The 25,545-nt window shown below is 38.5% G+C and overlaps 1 protein-coding gene across 1 annotated transcript in view; it reads left to right on the forward strand.

Moving 5' to 3' along the window:
- LOC105936860 (voltage-dependent R-type calcium channel subunit alpha-1E) overlaps positions 1–25,545 on the forward strand; it is a 160,047-nt gene that overhangs the window by 120,955 nt on the left and 13,547 nt on the right. Inside the window, exons 9-27 of the mRNA XM_036141670.1 lie at positions 94–284; positions 1,462–1,565; positions 2,045–2,160; positions 2,375–2,428; positions 9,434–9,526; positions 9,695–9,904; positions 10,012–10,124; positions 10,286–10,398; positions 12,664–12,795; positions 13,209–13,278; positions 13,406–13,523; positions 14,482–14,549; positions 14,748–14,839; positions 18,945–19,826; positions 21,239–21,465; positions 22,695–22,806; positions 23,347–23,476; positions 24,767–24,826; positions 25,138–25,244. Coding sequence (XP_035997563.1) covers positions 94–284; positions 1,462–1,565; positions 2,045–2,160; positions 2,375–2,428; positions 9,434–9,526; positions 9,695–9,904; positions 10,012–10,124; positions 10,286–10,398; positions 12,664–12,795; positions 13,209–13,278; positions 13,406–13,523; positions 14,482–14,549; positions 14,748–14,839; positions 18,945–19,826; positions 21,239–21,465; positions 22,695–22,806; positions 23,347–23,476; positions 24,767–24,826; positions 25,138–25,244 — 2,992 coding nt within the window. The remainder of the gene's footprint in view (positions 1–93; positions 285–1,461; positions 1,566–2,044; positions 2,161–2,374; positions 2,429–9,433; positions 9,527–9,694; positions 9,905–10,011; positions 10,125–10,285; positions 10,399–12,663; positions 12,796–13,208; positions 13,279–13,405; positions 13,524–14,481; positions 14,550–14,747; positions 14,840–18,944; positions 19,827–21,238; positions 21,466–22,694; positions 22,807–23,346; positions 23,477–24,766; positions 24,827–25,137; positions 25,245–25,545) is intronic.

Genomic DNA, 25,545 nt, shown 5'->3' on the forward strand with positions numbered 1-25,545 from the left:
CCGTGAGCCATGACACCTTTTTATTTTCTCTTTAAAAAGTTGTCAGTTTACTGTTAGTTTATACATATATATGTCTTTGTCCTTTCTGTTCAGAAAATGAGACGGTGGACTCGTCTGAGTACGAGTTCCCGTGTGGCGTGCGTCAGTGTCCAGGCAAATACGCCTGCACAGAAACCTGGATTGGGCCTAATGACGGCATCACTCAGTTTGACAACATCCTGTTTGCAGTCCTCACTGTCTTCCAGTGCATCACCATGGAGGGATGGACCACTGTGCTCTACAATGTAAGGTCCCATATCTGCCTCTCTTAATGCTATCGGCTTCAAATTTTGCTTAAGCACTCTTACAATGTGGATTCCCTAAAACCCGATGCAGAGGGAGGTATAGGGGCCTTAGCACATTATTGTATTTGAGGGATAATCTCCCTCAAATACATTTTAATAATCATGTCAGAATAAAAAACAAAGACTGACCGATTTGCATTCTGTTAATTTTAGGCAGCTTGGGTTATAGCGGTATTTGTTCTGGCTGAGGTTTACATGAAAATACGTAAAAATGGGTGGGGTTTTGCAGAAATGCAATTGGTAATGCGTCATTGAAATATAGGCAACGTTAATCAGTTTAGAGAAATGCTGTTTGCTTTGTAAACTCATTACTTGGAGCAAATCCACTGTAATATCTTTTTTTTTTCTAAATTGGAGCACATGCAACCTTATGTTTGCAAACATTTGTTGTAGCTAATAGCTGTGAACATGTGCCCCGGAGTCAAGTGCATGTATGAGGAGAGAAAAGAAGACGAGAGGGTGGGTTAGCGTGACTCTGAAAGCTGTAACTGTAGAACTCATCTAATTTTAAAAACATCCTAAAATGTAGTCATGTTAAAAAGTTGCATGCTAAATTCATTGGTTCCCCATCTTTGTAAGAACCACAAATATAATTTTAATATGGAAATCATATATAAGCTTGGGAAAAGGTATCTTTTTGTTGTAACTTGGGTGTCGAATTTATCAAACGACAAGCAGGAAAAAATATTGTGTGAAAGCAATCGTTTCGTAGTTTTTGCACACATACACTGATTAAATACTAAAATATCTACATTCCTGAAAGAAAAATACATATAAACACTGGGTTTCAACCTCTGGGTGTTTTTAATTTCTACTCTATTTCTACTCTACATCAGCCTTATCCAGATTTTGTCAGTGTGCAGCTCCCTGCCATAAGTAAAAACTATTGTTCAACAGCTTCAACAGAGTCAATGACTCGATGTAATCTGCAAAGTTTCCTTAGATGGAAAACGTTTTTAACGTATCGGTCTGTGTGATTTGATCGAAGTGACGGTAAATCGCCTTGAGATGACATGTGCTGTGACGTGGTGGTATATAAAAAACTGAATTGAATTGAGCTGTGTGCCCCTGCTTTTGGGGATGTTTTGAGTTTAATAATGTTTTAATCTTATTTCAGACCAATGATGCCTTGGGTCCCACCTGGAACTGGCTTTACTTCATCCCTCTCATCATCATCGGCTCCTTCTTTGTCCTGAACCTGGTGCTGGGAGTCCTTTCTGGGTAGCTCCTATGTCACACCAAAAAGTCTGAGGAAATATGTTTATTAACTGAGTGGCCACTTCTATGACTATGGTTTTGTACACCCCCCCCCCCCCCATTCCCTTAATTTGTAGCTGCAGGTCAGCCTCCAAGATAGAATAAAAAAAACAGTCTTATATTTGAAAATCTGGTCCCCTAATAGTTGTTGAGGAATGCATAGTCTTGTAGGCTAAGTGGTAAGGAAGATGGAAGACAAGTTTAAAAAAACATTTTACAAAATGCCAACACAGAATTTGAAAGAAAGGTAAACAATCTTTTGACTTTTATCACCTTCCCAATCCAGTCACTTTAACGTTCCTCCTGTCCTGCAGTTTGCTGAGTAACAGGAAGAGATTATAGGGAAAGACAAACATTTCACACGTAGGAGGGTTTATTCATTCCAAGGCTGCAAATGTTTCTACTCTGAAGTACTTGTTTTGTGATTTGGCTTGATTTTTCAGGGAATTTGCCAAAGAGAGAGAGAGAGTGGAAAACCGCAGGGCCTTCATGAAGCTGCGACGCCAGCAGCAGATTGAGAGAGAGCTAAACGGATACCGCGCCTGGATCGACCGAGCAGGTGGGTCTAGTCCAAGTCACGGGTATGCTTCCTCTCAGCAATCACAGAAACATTAATAAACAAACTTTATGATTTAGCTTGTCGACTATTTAATGCAACATGCCAGCTCTTTGTTTTGCAGCATCCAAGCTGGAAATGTGATTACAAATGACGGGAAGCTGTTTCTGTCATCAGTTTCAAGACGTTTCCTTCTGATCCTATATTTTCCTTCCAGAGGAAGTCATGCTTGCAGAGGAGAATAGGAACCCAGGGCCTTCTGCTCTTGATGGTGAGTTAGCCACAGTGGTTCCTGTTCAGTTTTGTTCAGTTTAACCATTTAGATGCACTTTCCATTATATTTCCACAAGTCTGTATTGTAATGGCTGCTCCTGCATCAACTTTAAAATAGCCTCCTGTGTAAATTTCATAGACATAAATTAAGCTTTAGTCTGGCTTGTTATTCTTGGTAGTCAAGATGCATGGCCAAAGATTTAAGGGTTGGGATTTGGTGATCCCTTTCTGTTGTGCAGACCAAAACACCAAGAGATCTTTTTCAGTTTGAGTGGACATTTTGATCATAAAGGATAACAGTTCTGGCAGTCTTGTCATTCCTCAAGAGATTTGCATGCATCTGTTTTTGTTTTGTTTTTTCTTTCAGTAAAGAGCAGTTCAGTAAATTATAATCTACTGAACTGAGAGAAAAAAAAAGATTATAATCAATGAACATAGAGTTTGCATCAAACATGCATACTTGCAATCATCTCAGTTCACTTGTATGGAAACAGCCTGGTGAAACTAAAAGAAACATCAGAACCCTTGATTTTTTTTTCTTTAGCTGTAAAAAAAAAAAAGAAAGCCTAATTAATTTCACAACCTTTTGACCAGCTTTGAGGTGTATACATGTCAGATTTCCTAAGTGAATTTTTTTGGGTTGCCTAATCTGCTGATTGGGCAAATATCTTTATTGAAGACTGACCCAAAGTTCACACTGTGAAATGCTGGATTGGGAGAACTGGATCTCAGTCTCAACACGCATCGGTTACCATGCTGGGATGTAGAAGTTAATGACACCTCTTTCCTTTGGAGAAAAGTTTACACCTGAATAAACCTGTGGTGAATGTACGTTCGATGGATGTGATCTATTTAGAGATATTTGGTCATAATTCCCCACACAGTGTTTGGTGAAAACCAAACACAACATATCAGTACAATCATATGATACGAACTGTCACTCATGGTGGGGAAGGAGTGATGATTTGTTCTTGCTTTGTAGCCAGAGGATCTGCTGACCTTACAATTACTGAGTGGACCCCGAAGACCTCTATTAGAAAAATATATATTCCAAAGTTATATGTGGACCCATCTGTCCAGTCAGTGAAGCTTTGCCCAAGCTGGGCAAGGGTCCCAAAACACAGCAGAAAATCTAAATCTGATTTGCTACATAATGAAAGAATCAAGATACACATTAGCCCAGCTAAATTGCTGGAGGATCAGGAAATTGTGGTGCTGAACATATTGCCCACAAACCGTAATCAACTGGATCAATGTTGTATGGAAGAGGAGTGGGGCAGAATCTTTTCACAACAATGTAGCAGTGATAAAAAACACAACTATTACTGCTTCAGTGAGCTATTAAATCATCAAGAGTATTTCTCCCATCACTTTAATTCATGTTATAATATTAACCGTGGCTTTAAAAAGTGCCAAGAAAATGTTCTTGGTATTATTTGTGTAAAATATTTGATCGATGGTCACTGCCTGCCAAAGTTTTAATTTTCTACAGATCTTAGTCCGTCTTGGAGTTTGGATTACTTTCCAAAGTATTAAAGAGTTGCAGTGATTCAGGTATGACCAGCAGTAAATGTGTTAACCAGTTCATTATTAACTTTTGCCATTCTTAGTCAACACAGTTTTTTAAGCAGTTCAGTAATATTACAGTCATGACATTCAGAGCTGTAGTGAGAGCAGAATGTCTCTCTTACTTTGACTTATTATGTCAAATACGCTTAGATGTATTTTCATAGTTTATTTTGTGTCTTAATAAAATTAATTATAATTATCACAATTAGTCCTGTGCTATATTAATTCTTACCATCTTCAGATAGTAGATGTCAACATTATCAGCCTGATTTGACTGATCTTAAACCAGAGGTGCAGTTTCCATCAGAAAAACTGCACCCAGGTGGGACCCGAGTTTTAAACACCCTAAAACACCACAAGCTTTGCATGACGGATATCTTAGCTTGATGCAGTGTTTTACATCACCTGCATAGTTTGAACCCACACACAGTTTTGGTTTACTGTTTTCAAAGTGATGCTAAAGAGTCCACCAAAGAGCTCTCAGGGTTACAGAAAAGGCTGTTTTAGATGTTTTAGGGCAGTCTGGTACCCATGTCCTCTGTCTGTGAGAACAGACTCAGGGTGACCCAAATTCAGTTAGGACTAATTCCATTTAATAACCACGTAATTGAAGAAATTATATGATTCTCCATGAGCCTTACACTTAAACTTACCTCAGTTGTGTTTTTGTTGTTGTGCTCCTGTATTACAGCAAATTGTCAGCTGTATAAACGGTTAAGGTGCTTGGATCGTAACATGGTTCTCCATCACAAATCAGCATCTCAGCCAAATACACTTAGTGCTTTATCTATCAGCAAGCAGATGGGTAGCTGGTGCTCTGACCCTCTTAACTGTACAGTAAGCCTTTCTCTTCACGGGGACCAGCAGGGCTTTAATATATTTTGACTAATTGCCGCCTTCCAAGAGCCTTTAGGAGTAGAGACACGATCCTGTTAAAGTTGACAACTAAAATCTTGTGCACTTTGTAGCAAACATTTTACAGCCATTTTCACACGGGCACGCCCAATCACACTGTAACTGCTGCAAAGTACACAATAACCGGTAACCCGGTCACTCTGACATAGTGGCGTCTTTCAAAAAAGAAACCTGCAGGGAAAATCTGTTTTGGACATAGTGAGCGTCTTCAGTTACGATGGAAATAAGTGCGGATGCTCTGATAGCTTTGATTATGAAGCAAGGCGGCGCTTTGCTGTTGCCTTAGCAACCGCTGGTCTGAAAAGGCAGCGGCGTGGATGTGTGTGTTTGTGTTGACAGGACTGAGTCTCCCTGCCTTTAACAAACACCGCTATGTGGGAAACGGCAGCAGAGGTCTTGTGTGTGTGTTTGTGTGTAATCGGTGGCTTATTAAAAAGTCTCAGAGCAAATGTTGACTGCAAGTGGATTCAGAAATTGCAAGGCAGCGGGAAGGTGTGAGTTGGGATTTGATAAGATGAGATGTAATCATATACACAGTTGTCAGTGAGAAGCTTTGCACACTCACCTTTTTTTTTTTTCACACGACCTGTCTGGGTATTATTTCAGGCATGCCATAAAGAAAGGCTAGTTGCCTGCATGTTCCAGGGCAGATGTGTTTTACAAAAATATGGAATCCTAATTCTGTGATTGACTTTGTTAAAACAAAACTGGATCCAGCCTCAAAGTAGTCCGGCTGCATTGATCACTGATGTAACAGTAACCTGTCCCTGTGTGTGTGAGAGGGTATTAGAAGAAATAAGTATGTTATTGTTGAGTGGGTGTATGTATGTGGCCAAGTCTGTCGCCTGAAGGTGCAAAATTGCTTGAGTGACGATAATGATAGAAAGCCTGCAACACACAGCACCCAAGAACAGCAACGGACAGGTGGACACGGCTCCAGAAGGCCGCTGCACCCCTAGGCAAACAGTGACAAGGTATCACCTCAGGGCAGCCCCACACTGAGGCTCTTTTCCACTGAAAGTCCCACGATTTGAGTAACTGGGAGTTTTTTGGCAGAGTAAAAAGAATCCTGGGTAATTTCTGTGCTTTCTGTTACCACTGCTCTGGAGGGCAGCACGAAATATATTTGAATCAGCCTAATAACATATGGAGAAATTGTGAAGAAAACTGCGCTCTACCTCCAGTCCAGCAGGGAGCAGTAATAAGAAACCAAAGGCATCAAGAGCCCAAGTCAAGTTTATTTGAACAGCATATTTCAGCAGCAAGGCGGTTCAAAGAGCTTTACACCATGAAACTTAAAATCGTCATAAACACATCAAAACGGTTACAAGGTGTGAGACCCGTAGCAAACATTAAATAGTATCAGGTGAAAACATCAATACACATCAAATGCGTTGGTCAATGTTCCTGTTCTTGTGGGTCAATAGCAACTCTAAACAGGTGGATTTCAGTCTTGATTAAAAGGAACTCTGTTTCGGCTGTTTTGCAGTTTTCTGGAAGTTTGTTCCAGATTTGTGGAGCATAGAAGCTGAAAGCTGCTTCTCCATGTTTGGTTCTGGGTATGCAGAGAACCAGAAGATCTGAGTGGTCTGGAAGGTTGATACAACAACAACAACAACAGGACTTTAATGTATTTTGGTGCTAAGCCTTCAGTGATTGATAGACAAACAGAAATATTTTAAAGTCTATTGTCTGAGCCACAGGGAGTCAGTGTAAGGACTTTAGAATTGGGGTGATGTGCTGTATCTTCCTGGTTTTAGTGAGAACGCGAACAGCAGCATTCTGGATCAGCTACGGTTGTCTGATATATTTTTTTGGCAGACCCGTAAAGACACTGTTGCAGTAATAAATGCGACTAAAGATGAACACATGGATGAATTTCTCTATTAATCCTCTATTAATCTCTCTTTTAATCCTGGAAATGTTCTTCAGGTGATAGAAGGCTTACTTTGTAACTGTCTTTACGTCATTCAAGGTTCAGGTGTGAGTCCATCACCACACCCAGATTTCAGGCCTAATCACTAGTTTGTTGTAGTTGTAATAACTGGAGCTGGATGCTGACTCTTGTTCATCGTCTTTAGATACAAAGATAATGACTTCAGTTTTGTTCCTGTTCAGCTGGAGAAGGTTTAGGTACATCCATGCATTGACTTGTTCTAAGCATCAGTTCAGTGCACGGATGGGTTCAGACTCACCTGGTAACATAGTAATGTAGAGCTGTGTATCATCTGCGTAGTTATGGTAGCTAATCTTGTTTCTTGTTATAACCTCAGCTAGTGGGGGCATATAGATATTGAATAGAAGGGGTCCCAGGATTAAATTTTGGGGTACCCCACATTCGACTTTTGTCCATTCTGATGAGAAGTTACCTATTGACACAAATAAATCCCTGTTCTTTAGGTAGGATATGAACCAACTGTGTTCTGTACCAGAGAGTCCGACCCAGCTCTACAGTCGCTTTAATAATATATCATGGTCAACAGTGTCAAATGCTGCACTGAGGTCCAACAGAACCGGCACTGTGGTTCTTCCACAGTATGTATTTATTTGGATGTCATTAAACACTTTGACGAGGGCTGTCTCAGTACTGTGGTGAGCACAGAAACCAGACTAAAAAAACTCAAAGTGGTTGGTCATTGTAAGGAAGCTATTTAACTGTTCAAACACAGCTTTTTGGTTATTTAACTTCTCTCACTAAGTGTCCTGATGCATCTCAATAGTCCAGGTAGAAACAAAAAAAGATTAGGTCCTCTGGACGGGTTCTTCTTTATTGAAACGGTTCGTCTCTTCTCTGAGACTTCCACTGCAAAAGCATTTCAGGAAGCTGATGTGACAATCCACAGCTGAGCGGCATTAAAGCACACATTCTTTGTACTCTGGGGTTCAGAGAGCGGGTTAAGACCCAGCATCTGAGGGCATGCTGCCACTTTCCCCTATGGGTTATAGCAGATTGCAATGCTCGGATTCTAAAGCGGCACATTAGCCAGTCATCATCATTCCCCAGGTACTCTTTTATCCATGAAACTGTGTGCCCTCCTAATTCTCCCATTTGCACAGTCTTCCAGCAGTGCCAAGAACGTGATGGTAGAAAACCCTGATAAATTGTTGCACAGAATTGTATTTAAGGTTTGAGTTGGCATATTGGCATTTATTTATTTGAGAGGGCCTTATGTATAGCAATGTGTCACCAAGCATGAATAACATTTGTCAGAGTTGCCATGAGGACCGCACATTTTACTGTCAAGTTCTTATTTTAGATCTTAACTTTTGTGGGGAAAGTGGCATACACACGTTTCAGGTTCCATTTTGTGTGTACGCAAGCTCTATAAATGAGGCCCCAGTTAATTTTGAGATATCCCCACCAGGCTGTCAGAGATGTACAGATGTTGATGCTCTTAAAGCAACTATGCAGCTCAACTAAAGGCCTGATAAATGGTAAATGAAAATCTGTGAAACAGATAGAGTTTGTTCAATTTCTATCCACAGACTTCCAAAGTCTATCCAAATCCATTTTGCCACATGCCAGACATTATTTGTCTAAGTCTAAGTCTAAAAGTTTAGATGTTCCAATCCTCCTGAACTTTTAGCTGATAAAACATTTTTTTAACACATGCATGGAGGTTTAGATGTCCATAAACAATTGATATGATAGTCTATGAGCCTTTGAACCAAGACTGGATGGATTTAACTGTGATCACCAAGAATATGTGATCCATTTTAGAGAGGACCATTATTTAACCTCTTTCCATGAGTAGGAAAGGGCGAGTTCTCCACAGTGTTAGGTCTTCTTCTAATAATTTGAGTAGGATATAACATAATTTTATCAGCTCATTCAGCTTGTGAGAAATGTCAGTGCCCAGGTACCTGATATTTCCAATCTGTAAAGGAATGGTTGGAGAGAGATGAATAACAGAAGAAATAGGAAGAGCTTTAACTTTAAATTTTTTCCCAATTGATGGAGTAGTTTGAAATTGCAGAGAACTCATTTCAAACTGCGGTATGTGTTTGCCTCTATTCCTGTAACAACATCACTTAGAAAGAAAAGGCACAGTCTGTTAAGTTATCCCGAAGCATTGTTTTTCTCGTGACATATATTTTTAGATACCACTGGATGGTGTTTGGGTCGTTGCTTTAACATTAGATGATCGTTTTTGTCTCATTTAGCAGCAACCATAGTGAGTTCAGCAGCTCATTTAGGCTAAAAGTTCCCATTAGCTTGTTAGGCTCTGGGCCCTATTTTTTATTTTTTATTTTTTTTGCTTCAGTGTGTTACATTCATTTAGTAGTCAGATTTCTTGACTTGTTTAAATGTTTTTAGAGGTTTTCGCACTAAGGTGGACATGCAGAAGACAGTTTTGAGGCGATGCAATCAGAAAATAACTGAAACCACACTTTTGGAAATTCAACTGAGTGCCTTAAAAGCAACAGCTCAAATTTATCTAACCTTTAAACTTGTTTTTTTATGCACAATATATTGGTTAAAAAACAACAAGAGGTTGGACTTTTTGTATGTCCTTAGTGTTGAAGCGAGCCACCACTATAAAGAGGAGAGGCATGGATGTGCGTCAGGGCCAGTCAGGGGAGGAGCATTATGGTGATATCTCTTCTGTGGGTGAGTGGATATATTCTGAAATATGTGCACTTAAACTGAAAATTATACTCTATTTGGGTTGATCTTTGCAGGGGTTTTAGATGGATTTGTCGCCGTTGTTAGCAGTTGTGTGTACATGGCGTAAGACCACAGTTTCTCTCTGCATCTACCCACTGTCCCTCTCATAAGGCATACCCATGGCCAGAGCCAGCATTCGGAGTGCAAAGCGAGGTCCAACGGCCTATTTCCGACGCAAAGAGCGTCTCCTGAGAATTTCCATTCGCCGTGTGGTGAAGACACACACTTTCTACTGGACAGTGCTTGGCCTTGTGGCTCTCAACACGCTGTGTGTCGCCATTGTGCACCACAACCAGCCTCTGTGGCTGTCCAACTTTCTCTGTAAGTTACACCCGGAGTTCAGTAAAACTGTAAAATATGAGAAAATGTTTGCAACCAACATTGGTAAGTTGTTGCATCCCCTAATGTATGTTTTTGTTGCTTCAAAGACTATGCAGAGTTTCTGTTCCTCGCTCTGTTCCTGACAGAGATGTTCCTGAAGATGTACAGCCTGGGGCCGCGTCTCTACTTTCATTCCTCGTTTAACTGCTTTGACTGCAGCGTTAGTACTTCGTCTTCCTTCTTTTTCATTTTTATTTGACACAAACTTAAGATGCTGTGACCATACTTGTGCTATTTCTCTCCTGTCCTGTTCTATATTTTATGACTCAAATGAAAGCGCTGATTTTAAAAACCATGCTGTATCTATCTTACACATTGTAGGTAATCATTGGCAGTATCTTTGAGGTTCTGTGGGGTTTCTTTAGACCGGGAACTTCATTTGGTATCAGCGTCCTTCGTGCTCTCCGTCTGCTCAGGATCTTCAAAATCACTAAGTAAGTCTTTAGCTCTCTTATATTTTTTTGTTTTTTGGGGGGTATTGTGTTGTTTTTTGCCTTCTTTAAGGTCCCTTCATACTGGACAAGGCCGTATCAGGAAATTTTTAAATAGATTAAACTTGAGTTGCCTTCAGAATCAGAATCAGAATCAGTTTAATAATCCCAGAGGGAAATTACTTTTGTTACACATTCCAGATATACAAACATATATATATATATATATATATATATATATATATATATATATATATATATATATATATATATATATATATATATATATATATATACACACAGGGTCTTGAAAAGGTATTCTAGGTTGTTTTAAGTATGGTCCATGGTCAAACCCTGGTGGTTGCATTTCTAGCTCTCCTCATGCCAAGACTACAACTTCATCACTCCCATTGTTGTCTGGCAGGGCTACAACTAACCTAATTTATTGTAAAGGTTTTGGTAGAGTAAAGACTGTAATGTGCACAGCACTGCTCTAACTGCAACAAAAATAAACTTATCAAGCAGCTGAAAGTGAAAATCCATCGTCCACATGCCATAAATACAGTGCCATGATCAGGCCCTTTGGACATTTAGAGAACACTATGCAAATGGTTCAAAGTGGAATAGGGTTACCAACTGGGGAGAAGCAGATGCACCTCCAAAGTTTCAGTAGACTGGTTGCTGGGGAATGAAGTAAACTGATGAAAGAACTGCTGGTAAATCCTCTTCCACACACTGGAAAAACTGAACTCAAAGTAAGTACAATTCTCTTGAAGCTAGTGCATTTGTCCTTGATTTTGGCAGATAAATAAGATAATCTGCCAATGGAATGAGTATTTTGACCCCTAAAATAAGATAATTAGGCGTACTGCATTTGAAATAAGATGATGGAGAAGAGTTGTTCCTATTTTAAGTGCAGAAATCTTATTCCATTGGCAAATCATCTTATTTACCTGCTCAAATCAAGGATAAATACAATAATTTCAAGAAAAGTTTAGTTATTTTTAGTTCCGTTTTTGCAGTGCAGAAAGATTAAAATTGATGGAAGAGATGCAGAAACTGTCCATTTACAGATGGAGTAGATTGTGAACATTGTGAAGAAACTACCTGCTCCAGAATAGATACCTGCGGTGACTGCACTGCAAAAGGGGAACTAACAGTAAGTAACATTTTCTTGAAATGTGTGTATTTTTCCTTGATTTAATCAAGTAACTAAGACTATTTGCCAATGGAATAAGATTTTTGCACATAAAATAAGAACAATCCATCTCCATCATCTTATTTCAAGTCCAGGGTATCTAATTATCTTATTTTATGGGTAAAAATACTCATTCCATTGGCAAATAGTCTTATTTAGCTGCTTAAATCAAAAGAGAATGTTAATTTCAAGAACATTTACTTACTTTTAGTTCCTTTTTTGCAGTGTGCAATGTTGTAGGCACAGATGTGTCACAATTACCCTCATGCTTAAAAGTGGTTTTGCTAATCTGTTGTGGTCTGTGTAACTTTTGATTGATTGTGGAGGTCCTTGAGACTTTAGGATGGCAACAGCAAACAGGCTTAAATGGGAGGCAAATGTAATATCCTTGGAATGTGTTGGAGAGCTTACATCAACAGTCTCATTATGATTCAGGTGACCAAGTACTCCACTCACACTAAGCAATAGCCTCTAACGACCCAGGACAGTGACGGTGGGTCATTGTTTTGCATCAGACTGAGAATGCACCTAGGAGGATGGGCCTACATATCCTTAAAAACAGCAGTGCACCAACTGCAGGTTGCTCGAGTGCCAGCCACCAGAATTGAGAATGACTCCTGGATAGGTGTGGAAAAGTTTTCAGAAAGAACTGAACGAAAGTCCGGTTGCCTCCGTTTTCAGCCTGTTTGCTGTTGCGATGACCCAGATAACTGAGAATTTGCACAGGAATGCTTAGGGTGGCATTAATCCCCAGTGAAGGGAACCTAACTAGTCACAGTAAAAATGTCAACGATAACCAAAAAGGAAGTCACCAAGTGACTTTATATGTTGGCCTTCAAACAGTATTGTCATGTTTTTGCACAAATTGTAAATGAGATAGTACTTCTTCTTGTAAAACATTAAAGAGTCTTTAAGATAGATCTTTTTTCATGTATACAGCTGTGCAGTGACAATTTTAATTTGATTTGTTTTCTAGATTTAATTTCAGTGTCTTTCTCATACTCAAAGCTTGAATCAGAAATACTACTTTTTAAATATTAACAAAAATGTGATATTTGATTACTGTCAAGGTATTGGGCATCTCTGAGAAACCTGGTTGTGTCTCTGATGAACTCCATGAAGTCCATCATCTCCCTGATCTTCCTTCTCTTTCTCTTCATTGTTGTCTTCGCACTCCTTGGCATGCAGCTTTTTGGTGGCAGGTAACACCTCAGTCCCCTTCATTAAGTTAAATGTCAACTTATTTGCCGAGGTTCTGTGAAATTGAGTTATTTCAGTCGTCAAAGAGACAATTCATGACGTAATTACTTTTGTTCGTCTGAGACTGAAAAATAATAAAGAAAGGTGGAACCATCCACATTTGGTTTTACTACACCACCTCCCTGCGTGGTTTCAGTAAAGATGTCAGATATTTGTAACCCACACAGCTATTGTTCTTCTTTTTTTCCCTTAGCTATTTCTCATGAGCTGTGACTTTAATAAAACTGTCAGAGATTGACAAAAATGGCCGTGTGATGAACTGGTCTCAGTAGAGAGATGAGACATTGCTTTTTAAATGAAACAATTAAGATAAACCCCGACTCACAGTGCCAGACATGTCTAATCTCTTTCACAGGTTCATCTTTGAAGACTACACGCCGACAAACTTTGACACCTTTCCTGCAGCTATCATGACTGTCTTTCAGGTCTGGAAATAAAAGTGGGATATTAGTGCTGACAATAATTCTGCAGCTTAGCCCGTCAGAGTTTGGGGTGGTTATATAGATGTTCTTTTCTGGCGTTTTATGTGGCTTTGTGGGCGTGTTGTCACAGATCCTGACTGGAGAGGACTGGAATGAGGTCATGTATAACGGTATTCGTTCCCAAGGAGGAGTGAAGTCTGGGATGTGGTCCTCTATCTACTTTATAGTCCTCACTCTTTTTGGAAACTGTATCCTTGCTTTTGTGATTTACAATTTCTGTTGCCATCTTTGGTGTATTTTATTGGGATTTTATGTGATAGACCAATGGATCACCAACCGTTTTGAAACTGAGAGCTACTTCATTGGTACTGTATCATACGAAGGGCTACCAGTGCTGACGTTTGAACTAGAAGAATTACATTTGATTCTCGGCCAGTTAATTATTTTGTGGAACCACCATTCTTTGCATTTACAGCTGCAAGACATTCAGGGTATAACTCTACCAGCTTTGCACATCAAACCAGAAGTTTTTGTCCATTCTTGGTTGCAAAATCTTTAAAGCCTTGTCAGACTGGCTAGCTTGTCAACATCAGTTTTTGAGTCTTGCCAAATATTCCCCATTAGATTTTAAGTCTTCTCAGATTACGTAATGATCTCCTTTCCAACTTTCTTTCTGACCTTTTTGCTTGGCTCCTCAGTCTTCATGATGCTATTTGTTCACTTATGTTTTTCAACAAACCTCTGAGGCCTCCATAAATCAGCTGGATTCATGTTGCAACTATATTGCACATGAATGGACTCTGTTGTTTAGCTGAATCCTATAGGAATCTGACATTGATGGAATTTATTTTGGGTGTTCAGACTAAAGAGAACTGAAAACAAATGCATGTCACACTTTTCAGATTTTTGTTAGAAATAAATATTAAAAGACATAATTTTTTTCCTTCCCTTTCACAACTTATTCTGGGTTGATCTATCACATAAAATCCCAATAAGATACATGCGGTATAAGTTTGTGGTAGTATTGTGAATAAATGTGGAAAAGTTCAACAGGTGTGAATCATTTTTCAAAGTACTATATGAGGGAAATACCTGTTCTTTCTGCTTACATTCTTGTAAAACCTCTCAAATTTAAAGTGCTATTTCCAGTTTTGTTTACCTAAGCAGGATTGATGTTTTCAGATTCCTAAACATATCTGTGATCAGATACTCTTCTGAATGTCTTCTTGGCCATCGCTGTTGATAACCTTGCCAACGCACAAGAACTTACCAAGGTACTAAAACTAAGGGAACATGCTTGATAATGATAATGTGATTTCTGCTCTGAGGGTCTTGTTGCTTTCAGAATCTTTCTGTCCTTTGAGGTCCATACCTGGTCATAGTCGTCCCTTATCTCTTTGATTCTGATAATTGTTTAAATGCACATACGTTTGAGTAGCTCAGGTGTTTTTCTGCTTTTCCTTTCTGATCAGGATGAAGAGGAAGCAGAGGCAGCCTTCAACCAAAAGCATGCCCTGCAGAAGGCAAAGGAGGTTGGACCACTTTCCTCCTTCATGTCTTCAGAGTAAGTTCTGTATGCAGCCTTTCCTGCCTGATCTCCATATCCCATCACCTCTCTCTCCATTTCCTTACTTGGTTATGTGTGCCAATAACTTAGCCACCAGGTTTTAAGTTTCTGTCACCTTTGAAATATGGCGTGCCAATTTATTTGTTTGCTACTTTAGTTTAGAATTGCTAAAGAAAAGAGCTATGTAGAAGAAGCAAAATGGCAGTGAATAAAGATTAGGACTTTTAGATCATGTGGTTCTTCCCTCTGGGTTCTGGGGAAAAAGGTATAAGGGACTGTGCACTGCTTTATTATGTAGTCCTACTGCTGGGCCAGTTTAAGGAGCTAAGAATTGTGGAGAATTTGATTGATATAGTAACATAACTTTGTTTTGTTTTCTACTTGCAGAATAGATTTTATTTCTCAGTAACTGATTACACTTTATCTTCTCATACATTTTGGAGGTGCATGTGCATGAACAGGAGTGGAAAACTCTGTATGCACGCTGTGACCCAAGGAGCAGTTTTTTTGCATGGGCATGTGAAAGAGTTTGCACAGTTTTTCAACATGACCCACCGAGCTCCAACTAAACTCTTCGGTGAAATTGTGTTGTTCGCTGGAATAGGTCCTGTTTTAATTGTTCTTTCCTACGATGGCGTGCTAAAGTATTTGAACCCCTTGAAGTTTTCAGATTTTGTCATGTAATAACCCAAAATCTTTAGATCTTTTATTGGGATCATATGTGAGACACCAGTGCAAAGCAGTGTAGTTGTGAAGTGGAAGGAAAACAATGTACTGTTTTACAAATAAATATCTTAAAAGTGTAATGCACACATTTGTAGTGCACTAAACTACCTTCAGCAGTCACCTAATTAGTATAAGTTTTCTTCTTGTTCATAATCTTGCTTTACTTTGCATTGGTGTGTGACATTAAGATTAAAAAATGGAGGTTCTCGGTTGCAACGTGACAAAAACGTGGAAAAGCTCTAGAGGTAAGAATACTTTCGCATTGCTCTGTAGCCTTCCTTGTTTTTGCTTTAAAGTTACCCAAAGGAAGTTTTATAAGAGTCAAAAAGAACGGTAGGATCACCACAAGGGCATCAGGGTTGGAATCTAAATATTGAGAGCATCCTCTGAAACCTTTCGGGTCTGATCTGAGATGTCAGCAAACAAAACAGATCCTCCCTGTGCTGAAGGTGTTGGAGAAACTTGCATGACACCAGCTCCTGAATACAAAGAGCCTTGCATGTAGAAGTCGAGTAATGGTTTTGCTCTGGGACTGCATGCCATATGGTCTGCATGATCAAAGAAAGAAAAACTGAAACTAGAAACACACACTAACTGAAAATGCTTCTCATGTTTTCAGTCGGCGTGTGTTACTTCTCTTTTGCTAATATGCCTTTAACTTCTCCAAAGAATACTCTTCAACCATTTTGCACATTTTAATCTGATAAGGAGATGCTTAGCGCTTGAATTTCCTTGCTTGTTTAAATTGATCCACATATCTGAAAATAATTGTGTTCAGAGCTACGTCCCGGGGTGGTTGGTTTTCCTCAAACATGAACTTTTCTTACCTATGTCTTTTCTCACGGAGCCCATATATCTGTTTTCATACTGTTTACTCCGAGTGTCTTTCTATCAATGTTGTGCTTAAATGTTGATGTTTATAAATGTTTTTAATTGTTTTTTCTGATGCTGTAACCATCATGTTGGTCAATGTGCTTGCTTGGCTCCTGTGGAGACACACACCAAAGCCCCTAGTTTTAGTTATAGACAGCATTAAAACAAGAAATTTGGAACAGAATAGACAACATAATGTAAAGGTTGGTTTTAAATAGTCACGTGCATTGCTCTAAGGACAATTCTTTTATCCTCAGGCAATGGATAAAGACTGGTGTGTAGTTGCTCACTTTGTAACCAGCAGTCTTTGTGCAAGATGTCGTTTTTGCTGTGTGTCTCCTTGCGTGTTTTGTCTCTGCTCATGAAAGCACTAATGTCTTGTTTTCAACCAATCGCTCATTGATAACACGGACCACACAAGAGTCCACGCTCCAGTAAGTAATACTGTCTGTTCAGCTCTCTGAATCTCTCACTCACCTGTGCTTGATTTGCTGATCTGAGTCTCTCAGTCATCTGTCCATGCCTTGTCCTGTACTGTCCTGCCCAACTCTTCAACCTTATTTCAATCCATTAAAGTCTCTCAAATCAACTCAACTGACTTTCATTCTGCATTACACTGTTTATTTATGTTATTGCAGCCACATAGCAATGGAGGCCAGGAACTGATGACCCCACTATAAATATTTTTCATGTCCCATTTTTTGAGGGCAGCGTTGTGCTGTCACGCACTGTTTTAATTTTTTTTCATGTTAAATAACTCCTAGTCTGTTAGGTATTGTCCTGTGAATATCAGCCCAACAGCTGATATCAGGACAACAGTTGAAAGGGTGATTCGAGCACTGGCGTTCTTTTAACAGCAATCTCTGCACACATATAGAATAAAGGAGTGACAACTTCTCTTCATGTTCAAGAATTTACTAACAGAAATAAAATGAATATCCAGAGAAAACTACTATAGAATGCTGCTTATCTGAATTAACACTATATTTCAATCAACAAATCCTCTCTACTAGGCTTGTGGAACTTAACTAAACTACTAAGTAAAATTAAGATAAAAAGAAGCTGAGGAACTATATACACACAAAAGAAGCAAAAAGGACAAAATTAGATAGTTGAAAACCATCATCAGAATGATTCAGTTAATCCTGGCTCACTGCAGATCTAAGTTAGAGAACCAAAATTCATTTTAAAAGGATATGGAATGAGAACAAAGAAGCTTAAGTAATTTTGAACATTTTGTATATGTTTTAACCCATTCACAATGCAAATCCTGAGTTAAACAAAACATTATTTGAGAAAATAACATTTTAAATAATGACACTTATTAATGCAATTATTCCTCCCAGAAATTAGGGAGGGCTGTAGCGATTGGTAGCTTGATGGGTTAATCCTAAAGTTATATAAACACCATTAAATCGACATTAATGTTTATCGAATGATGGCGGACTAAACAAACAAACATTATGTTTAAGAATTTATCGTAGTTGCGTTTACTAGGGCCGTAGCACTAATATTACCCGATAAGCCTATAGCGCTAATGCTAGCGAACATTCGGTGCTAATTTAAAAAACTTTTAAGTTTTATTTGGTCGTAATGAGCGGACCGGACAACACAAACATTAATATCCCAACGGTGTATAAAACCCTTATGGAAATAACATTTGTTAGAACCGTAAAAACACACTCAAACTACATCAACAAAGCTTGGTTTCCAGAATGCTAGCAGAAGCTAGCCTATAAGTTTCAGGACCTTTTACTTCGTTCAAAGCTTAAAACAAAACAATAAAAAACATTTTAAATAAATCATTTGACTTTTCCTGCCTAACTGTACCAAACCTGATCTTAATAAATATTAAGCAAAACTACTGGGTTTTGTATTATACTATCCATTATACTATTTTGTATTATATTATCCAGCCAGAAACACAGCCTCAAAGGAAAACATGCTCAACAATAAATATGTTACTTTAGGGTTGGAATGGCCGTCCATGAAAATGTATGAATAAAAACAAATATTAATTATCTAGGTCCAAAAACTGAAACAGTTTACTCATTTCCCCAGACAAATATAAACAAATGAAAAATAATATAGTTGGGTCTAATGTTCTCAGTTTCCATACCCAACTAGTCCTGGCTTTGTAAATCTCTCACTGAACATTGTCTCTGATTAAGTAAATGGCTTTTCATTGAAGCAAAAAAATAACTCTTTGGTTTGGATACTCTTTCTAACATTCAGTTCATTCTTTGGTGTACATGTTCGTTTCTTACTGATATTTAATTTATCAAAAATTAGGCCTTTTTTAGTATAAATGAAACCACTTTATTGGTAAGCACACTGCATGCAAGCAGACCCATATCAAACTAGTTTCAAAGTGAATCAAATGAATGATGCTAAAATAAGTATGTTTCAGAGTAAATTATACGGTTATGGTCATTTTAAATTGCTCAAATGCTGATTTGATGTAATTTTTTAGTAATATTATGTCTTTTCTAATTTTTCCCAGGGGAAGCCGTAGGAGGCGGCCCTACCTGTACAGGAAAAGAGCCATACATCGCAGCCGGCCGACCTACTCCTATTCCCTGGAGGAGACTCAGGGCAGCATTAGGGAGGGCCGCCCACCACCACCACTCAAACCCTCTAACTCTTTCATGTCCAGGAGAGAGAGGAGAAAGAGAATGACCATGTCAGTATGGGAGCAGAGGACCAGCCAGCTTCGAAGACACCGGCAGATGTCCAGCCGAGAGATTTTGTTTAGCAGCCCCAGCGATGAAAAAGATGGCCCCCCTGCTTCCGTTCATGGACGTTCCCTGTCACTGCACCGTAAAGCCATGCAGCACACGCCATCAGGGAGCATAAAGCGACTGACTGACCCTCTGGCCTCACCAGGCAAGAACCAGCCTGCAGACTCCACTGTGGCTATGGATGCGCCCCGAGATGCTGCTCTTCCTGGTGACATCCCTGACTCACCTATGTCAGTGCTGGATCCTACAAATGTACCATGCTTGGCCCTACCAGACCCTCCTGAATCCGAAGCCATCGAAGAAAATAGAAAACTGGGCCTTAACCACAAACATCTCGCCGAGCGTCGAAGCCCAAGACTAAACGTAGAACGTCAACACAGGCATGTGAAAAAGTTCAGGCCTCCAGATAATATTGATGCACTGACTCCTGAAAAAGGAGGTCACCTTGAGAACCGAGGTCGAAGGGGGCCACAGTGTGACCATCGGAACGGGACCAGAAATCAAGCATCTTCTCCTGAAAATGGAGGAAAGTTGGCTTGTAGCGCAGACATTGGCGAGAACAGAGTAAATTCTGGGAAAATCGAGGAGAAAGGAGCAGAGCCTGAGAACAACCATGAAGTGGTATACAAACACGAGGAGAGCAGGTGAGATAATCAAAAAGAGCTCAATCACCAATATATCAAAGTTTGCTTGGTGGGCAAATGGTAAGAGAGATGGCCATCATACAGAAAATTACACCTAGCCATCTTATATTGTGAAGTTTTTAAAATCAGCCACCACAAGTCAATTGATTTACTACTTACAAATGATATTGCATTAAAATTGGAAATGAAACACAATGTCTCTAATTTTATGACTCATGGCAGACATTATTAACAAGGACAGATTGTTTTGTTTTCTTTGACAAAGTGTAAATGTTTATGTTTTTAGGGGTTAAAGGATTACATATTTTGCATACATATCTCTTAAAATCATACACTGCTAGTATTTAGTCTGTGAGCATATTCAGGGTAATCGGTGAGTTCACACTAAACATAAAGCTTCCCTTTATGCTGATGACTTTTTCATTTTTCTTTGAAATTCCAGATTTATTTTCCTTCTTTCTTGCCATCAGTTATCTAGTTTGGCTGCTCTCAAGTTGCAAAGTCAGTTTGCATAAAAGTGTTTTTTCTTTTGAATGAAAAAGCACATAAAATTGAACTTAATTTATTTGATATACCAAATCAGATCTTATGACTAGTTTAAGTTAAAAAAAAATGTAAGAATATAATTATGTATGTAACAACTCAGACGCAATACTTTGATTTTAATATTACAACTATGAGATTACACCTACCATACATATTTTTGGACTGGGGCCAGAGTACCCAGAGAGAAACCACACAGTCTTGGAGAGAGCTGCAAACCCCATGCAGAAAGACCCCACCTCAGGATTTGAACCCAGGACATTTTTGCCACAAGGCAATAGTGCTAACAACTCCACCATCATGTAGCCACAATGTGCAGGATAGCAATTTTAGCACTTACACATAGAGTCAATGAGGGGAACACTCTTATATTGCTATAGTTATATTGTCTTATATTGCCTGAAGTTGACTTGTTGTGGAGGTTAACCAATCAGATGTTAGGGTATACTGAATATGTGGATCACAGTGATAAATCAGGCAAATAATCCGAATTTAGAATGAGTCTATATCGAAAATATAATGGTTTAAGTTGTTTTAAGACATTTAGAAAATTGGTTGTTTATTCAAATATTTTGTAAGCTGACATTTGCATATGTTAGTGTATTCATTTACTTATTCAAACAATTCATTATTTACTGGACTCTATAAACTCGAGCAATTGCAGACTCTTCTTCTGCTACACAAAAGACAATTACTGTAACAGAGAGCTTTACTCTCAGTCCTTTCAGCCTCTCTGCTCTTGTGCCATAGTCTTCCTTGTAACATTTATTTTGATGGCTAACACCTGAATTTGGGTGTTTGTCTGCTCCTCCACTCCTTTGCACTGGCTACATTGTTCCACTGTTGTGTTTGTCATGTTGCAACAACAGACTGGCTAACCGTAATGATGGGGGAAACTCTAACTCCAAAGACAACCTCTCTGGTGACCGGTGCCCTCAGAAGCAAGACGAACCTCTGAAACAGTCTGAACTGCCGACACCCAACAAACTAGAGGATGACAATGATGAAAAGGAGCCACAGCAGGACAAGCTCTGCTCCAGTGTGATCATTGAGGTGCCTGACATGCAGTCGTCTCTTGAACTCTCCACCATCACAGGTAGTAGCAAAAGTGCATTACTTTCAGATATTACTATTAAGAGTTAGCAGTGTAAAATACTTCACTACTGTACATAAGTATATTTTTGAGTACTTTATACTTTTCTCGATTATAACATTTTTTGATAACTTTTACTTTTACTTCACTATATTTCTGAACTTAATTGCATACTTTTACTCCAATACATTTTCAATGTTTGGTTTAGTTACTCATTACAAAAAGAGACCCACGCATGCAAGTGTTTTGACCCCACCTACTGATTGACTGTGACAAATTTGGGACTTGCCTGGGCTTGTTCATCACCACCAACAGAATAAGAAGCTGGTTCAGTGGTAAAGCAGGTTAAATTAACCTTGTGGTATAGGTAAAGCATCTAATAGCAAAGAGTCCTAATTTTCTTAACTAAATGATAACCTGCAGGTGTATCTATTAGCAGGTTTAGCACTTCCTGTAGATTAACTGGACCTGGTTTATCAATTAACCATGTTCTTAGTATACCCCCCCTGGTCTAAATTTTGCCTGCACTTGGTTGTGTACAATTTTAAAGTGCACAGCACTGACCTTACTTGAAGAAGGAAAACTGAAAGCTTACAAAAAGGTTGTATTTTCTGTCAAAACTTGGTCTAAATTTCTCCTGCACTTGGTTGTTTATATTATTTTAAGGGAATTTGACTTTCAAGGTTTACCAACATCCAAAAAATGTCATTCAAACTGCATTTGCTTTGTTTTACTTTTTACTTATACTTTTTATTACATTGCTTGAGTACATCTACTTTTACAGTAATTTTCATACTTAAGTACAAGACATTTCAGATACTTTAAGACTTTTACTCAAGTAACATTTCAGTCAGTGACTTGGACTTTTACCAAAGTCATATTTTGGAGAGGTACTTTTACTTGACTCTGATATTTCAGTACTTTATACAACACTGATAGTTAATGATCCTATGTAAATACTTTTTTCTTCTGACATGTAAAAGAGCCAAATGTTGGTTAAGTAAAACCAATTTATCCAATTTAAAGTAAATATTATATTATATGAATGCAGATAAGTAGTTGTTTTATTTTATTTTATTTCAAGAACCAGGTCATCTGATTGAGCCAATTTGTTGCCAAAAATGAAGTTATAGTTATTTAGTTCTCACAAATTCTTTTAGCTTAAGACAACCTCTGAAATAAAGAAGAACAGGAAGAATAAGTTATAACTTATTTCTTTCGCCCTTTTCTAGTCAACAATAAAGACCCAGAAACCTACAAGTCAGAAAAGGAAGAGGTGGAAGAGACAAAAGCTCTCAACACCGTGACTCCAGACAGCATGTTCGTCTTCAAACCTGACAACCCGTGAGTTACAACTTTGATCATTTTGGCTTGATGAGGGATGATGCTGCTTGTTCCAAAGGAAACATCTATAAAGTGTTTGAGAAACAGTCAAGCAGCAAAAGATATGTTTATTTGACTCAAGAGGGTTAACTGAGGAGGCCAATAAAGCTCTGATGTTTGGGAAGAGGCCACAGAGCGGTAATTAGTTGCTCAGCAATTTGACAGCGAATAGAATTGTAGATAATCAGTCAGAGTGGAATCAGTAAATGGTAGCCTGAATATAAATCATACTATTTAGTTTTTGTTGGAGTAAATAAATGAGATAACATTTTATTTCGGTTCAGATTACCTGTTACATGCTGAACTATATACCAATTATCTGGATCAGACTCAAACGTAATTGTTGTACTGAGCCTCTACTGTACTTTCATCACCCTTGCATGATACATATTCATCCATTTTAGTAACAGTTTTCTCCTAAACTCTATTGCACCTTTTGACGAGAACCCACGTTCCTTATTAGAAGTCAGATGAACAGTGTCCTTTGTTTTTTTCCACCAGGGTGCGTCGAGCGTGTCATTATGTGGTGAATCTCCGGTACTTTGAAATGTGCATCCTCCTGGTCATAGCTGCTAGCAGCATAGCGCTGGCTGCAGAGGACCCTGTAGCCACGTCGTCCGATTGGAATAAGGTTCGTGTTCACTTCAATGCACATATCCTCATTATGAGAAACAAACGTAGTATTTATAGCTTAACAGAAGCAAGTCGGTGCCTACCTTTGTTTCTCAATGGGCACGAAGCAGAGGGCAACTTGAACAGGACCGAGGTCTGTCACAGATACATGTGAGGCAAATAACTTCACATGCTGTGAATACAGTCATTGCTAAGGGCAATTAGGGTTATTTATTTAATTTAACTTGTTCAAAGAGTCATTGGAGTACCTGGAGAAAGTCTGCTGATACACAAGGAGAGAATGCAAACTCCACTGACCCTAAGGAAATCCTGGGCTCATATACCTGTTTGTGCTTAGATCTGACATAAGAGATTTTATATAATCCTTTTAGTTGAGTAAGAGTAGGGCCTATGTTTGTGCTGTGCTTTTTGTTAATGTTAAGCTGTGTTTGTAGGAAAATAAAGATTATAAAAGGACTCTGAACTTAATGGTATAAAGGGGTGTTGTTAGGTGTCAGAGAGGAAAAATAGATGAGTCTCTCTCTCAACCTTCTGTTACTCGCTGAATAAAAAACTCCTTATCATAGCTCCTACTTCTACTTGTAGTACTACTTGTAGTAACACCAATGGAATTTGAAGGGGGGGGGGGGGTGTCTATACAGAATGGGACCAATAAATCTGAGGGTTGTTTTCCAGTAGGACGATTTAGAAAACAGATCTGAATTATAATTTTTTTATTTTTTTATTTATTTATTTATTTTTTATGCAAGCAACTGTCCACCCTGGCTAAACACTCTTTCAGGAGGAGTGAATGTTGTTTGTGAAGACTTGATGCAATTTCCTTGTTTTCCTTAAATAGAAAACTTTGTAACCAATCTGTCTGAATGATCTAATCGAACTGATTTTGTCAATTTCCTTGAGATGACATCAGTTGTGAATTGGCGCTTTATAAATAAAATGAAATTGATTTGAACACGAGGAATGAGATTTTAAAGTTGCACATCCAAAGCAAGAAGGGAAGAACCAAGGTGAGGTGTTTATGCTTTTTGCTTGAAAACTGATTGTAACACCAACATTTTGAGCCAGCTCCAGCGAGTGAAATGGAACCATACTGATAGCAGAAATTAGGATTTCACATGCTAAGGATAATGTGAATACTGAAAAAATTAAACTTGGCAGTAAATATAATTTATTTATTTTAAAAAAAAAAAACGAGATGAAAATTGAGGTTCTCATTTTGGCTTACATGATTAGTGAGCTAAATTGCAATCTGTTTCTGAGAGCCTGTTTTTCTGTCTCACTTTTACAGGTTCTACGGTATTTTGATTATGTGTTCACTGGAGTCTTCACCTTTGAAATGATCATAAAGGTGAGAAAGTTGCATAACAATTTGAAATTATTTTTTCCTGGACTTAATGGAGCTAAATTGTCTTTTGTAGCAATACAATTTGTTTCTACTTAAAAATAATGATTTTGTTTACCATAAATAAAAAAAAGTATATTTCTGAAAGTTAGAGAAATCAACTCCCATTCAGCATTTGGCAAAAAAAAAAAAAAATCACCAATAGCTAATTTTGAAGAATCACTTCTTTCATGCAATACATGCTATAGGTTAAACCTTTTAATCGTGGTACTAAGATTAAAGTAACCTCTTAAAATCCAATTCTTTATGTTATTTAGATGATTGACCAAGGTCTGATCCTACACGATGGCTCCTACTTCAGAGACCTGTGGAACATCTTGGACTTCATTGTTGTTGTTGGAGCACTGGTGGCCTTTGCCCTCACGTAAGTCACATGATTTATTCCTGTAGTTAAGTGGCTTTGTCTGCATGTCCTTAAAGAGGTCACACTTTGCTTTAGGCTTACATGCATATGTTATATCAGACAGAATCAGACATACTTTAATAATCCTAGAGGGAAATTACTTATCCACACAGTTGGATGCACACTTGCCTTGCCTTGCCTTGCCCTTCACCCGTTCTATGTAGTGAACAGTCTGTCTGAATCTGCAATGAACCCTTTAAGATAGTTAAAAGAACCCATTCATACAAAGTGTGACAGCATCTGTTGTATCCGTGTACAAGAA

This window comes from Fundulus heteroclitus, chromosome 9, assembly GCF_011125445.2.
Source record: "Fundulus heteroclitus isolate FHET01 chromosome 9, MU-UCD_Fhet_4.1, whole genome shotgun sequence".
Lineage (NCBI taxonomy): Eukaryota > Metazoa > Chordata > Actinopteri > Cyprinodontiformes > Fundulidae > Fundulus > Fundulus heteroclitus.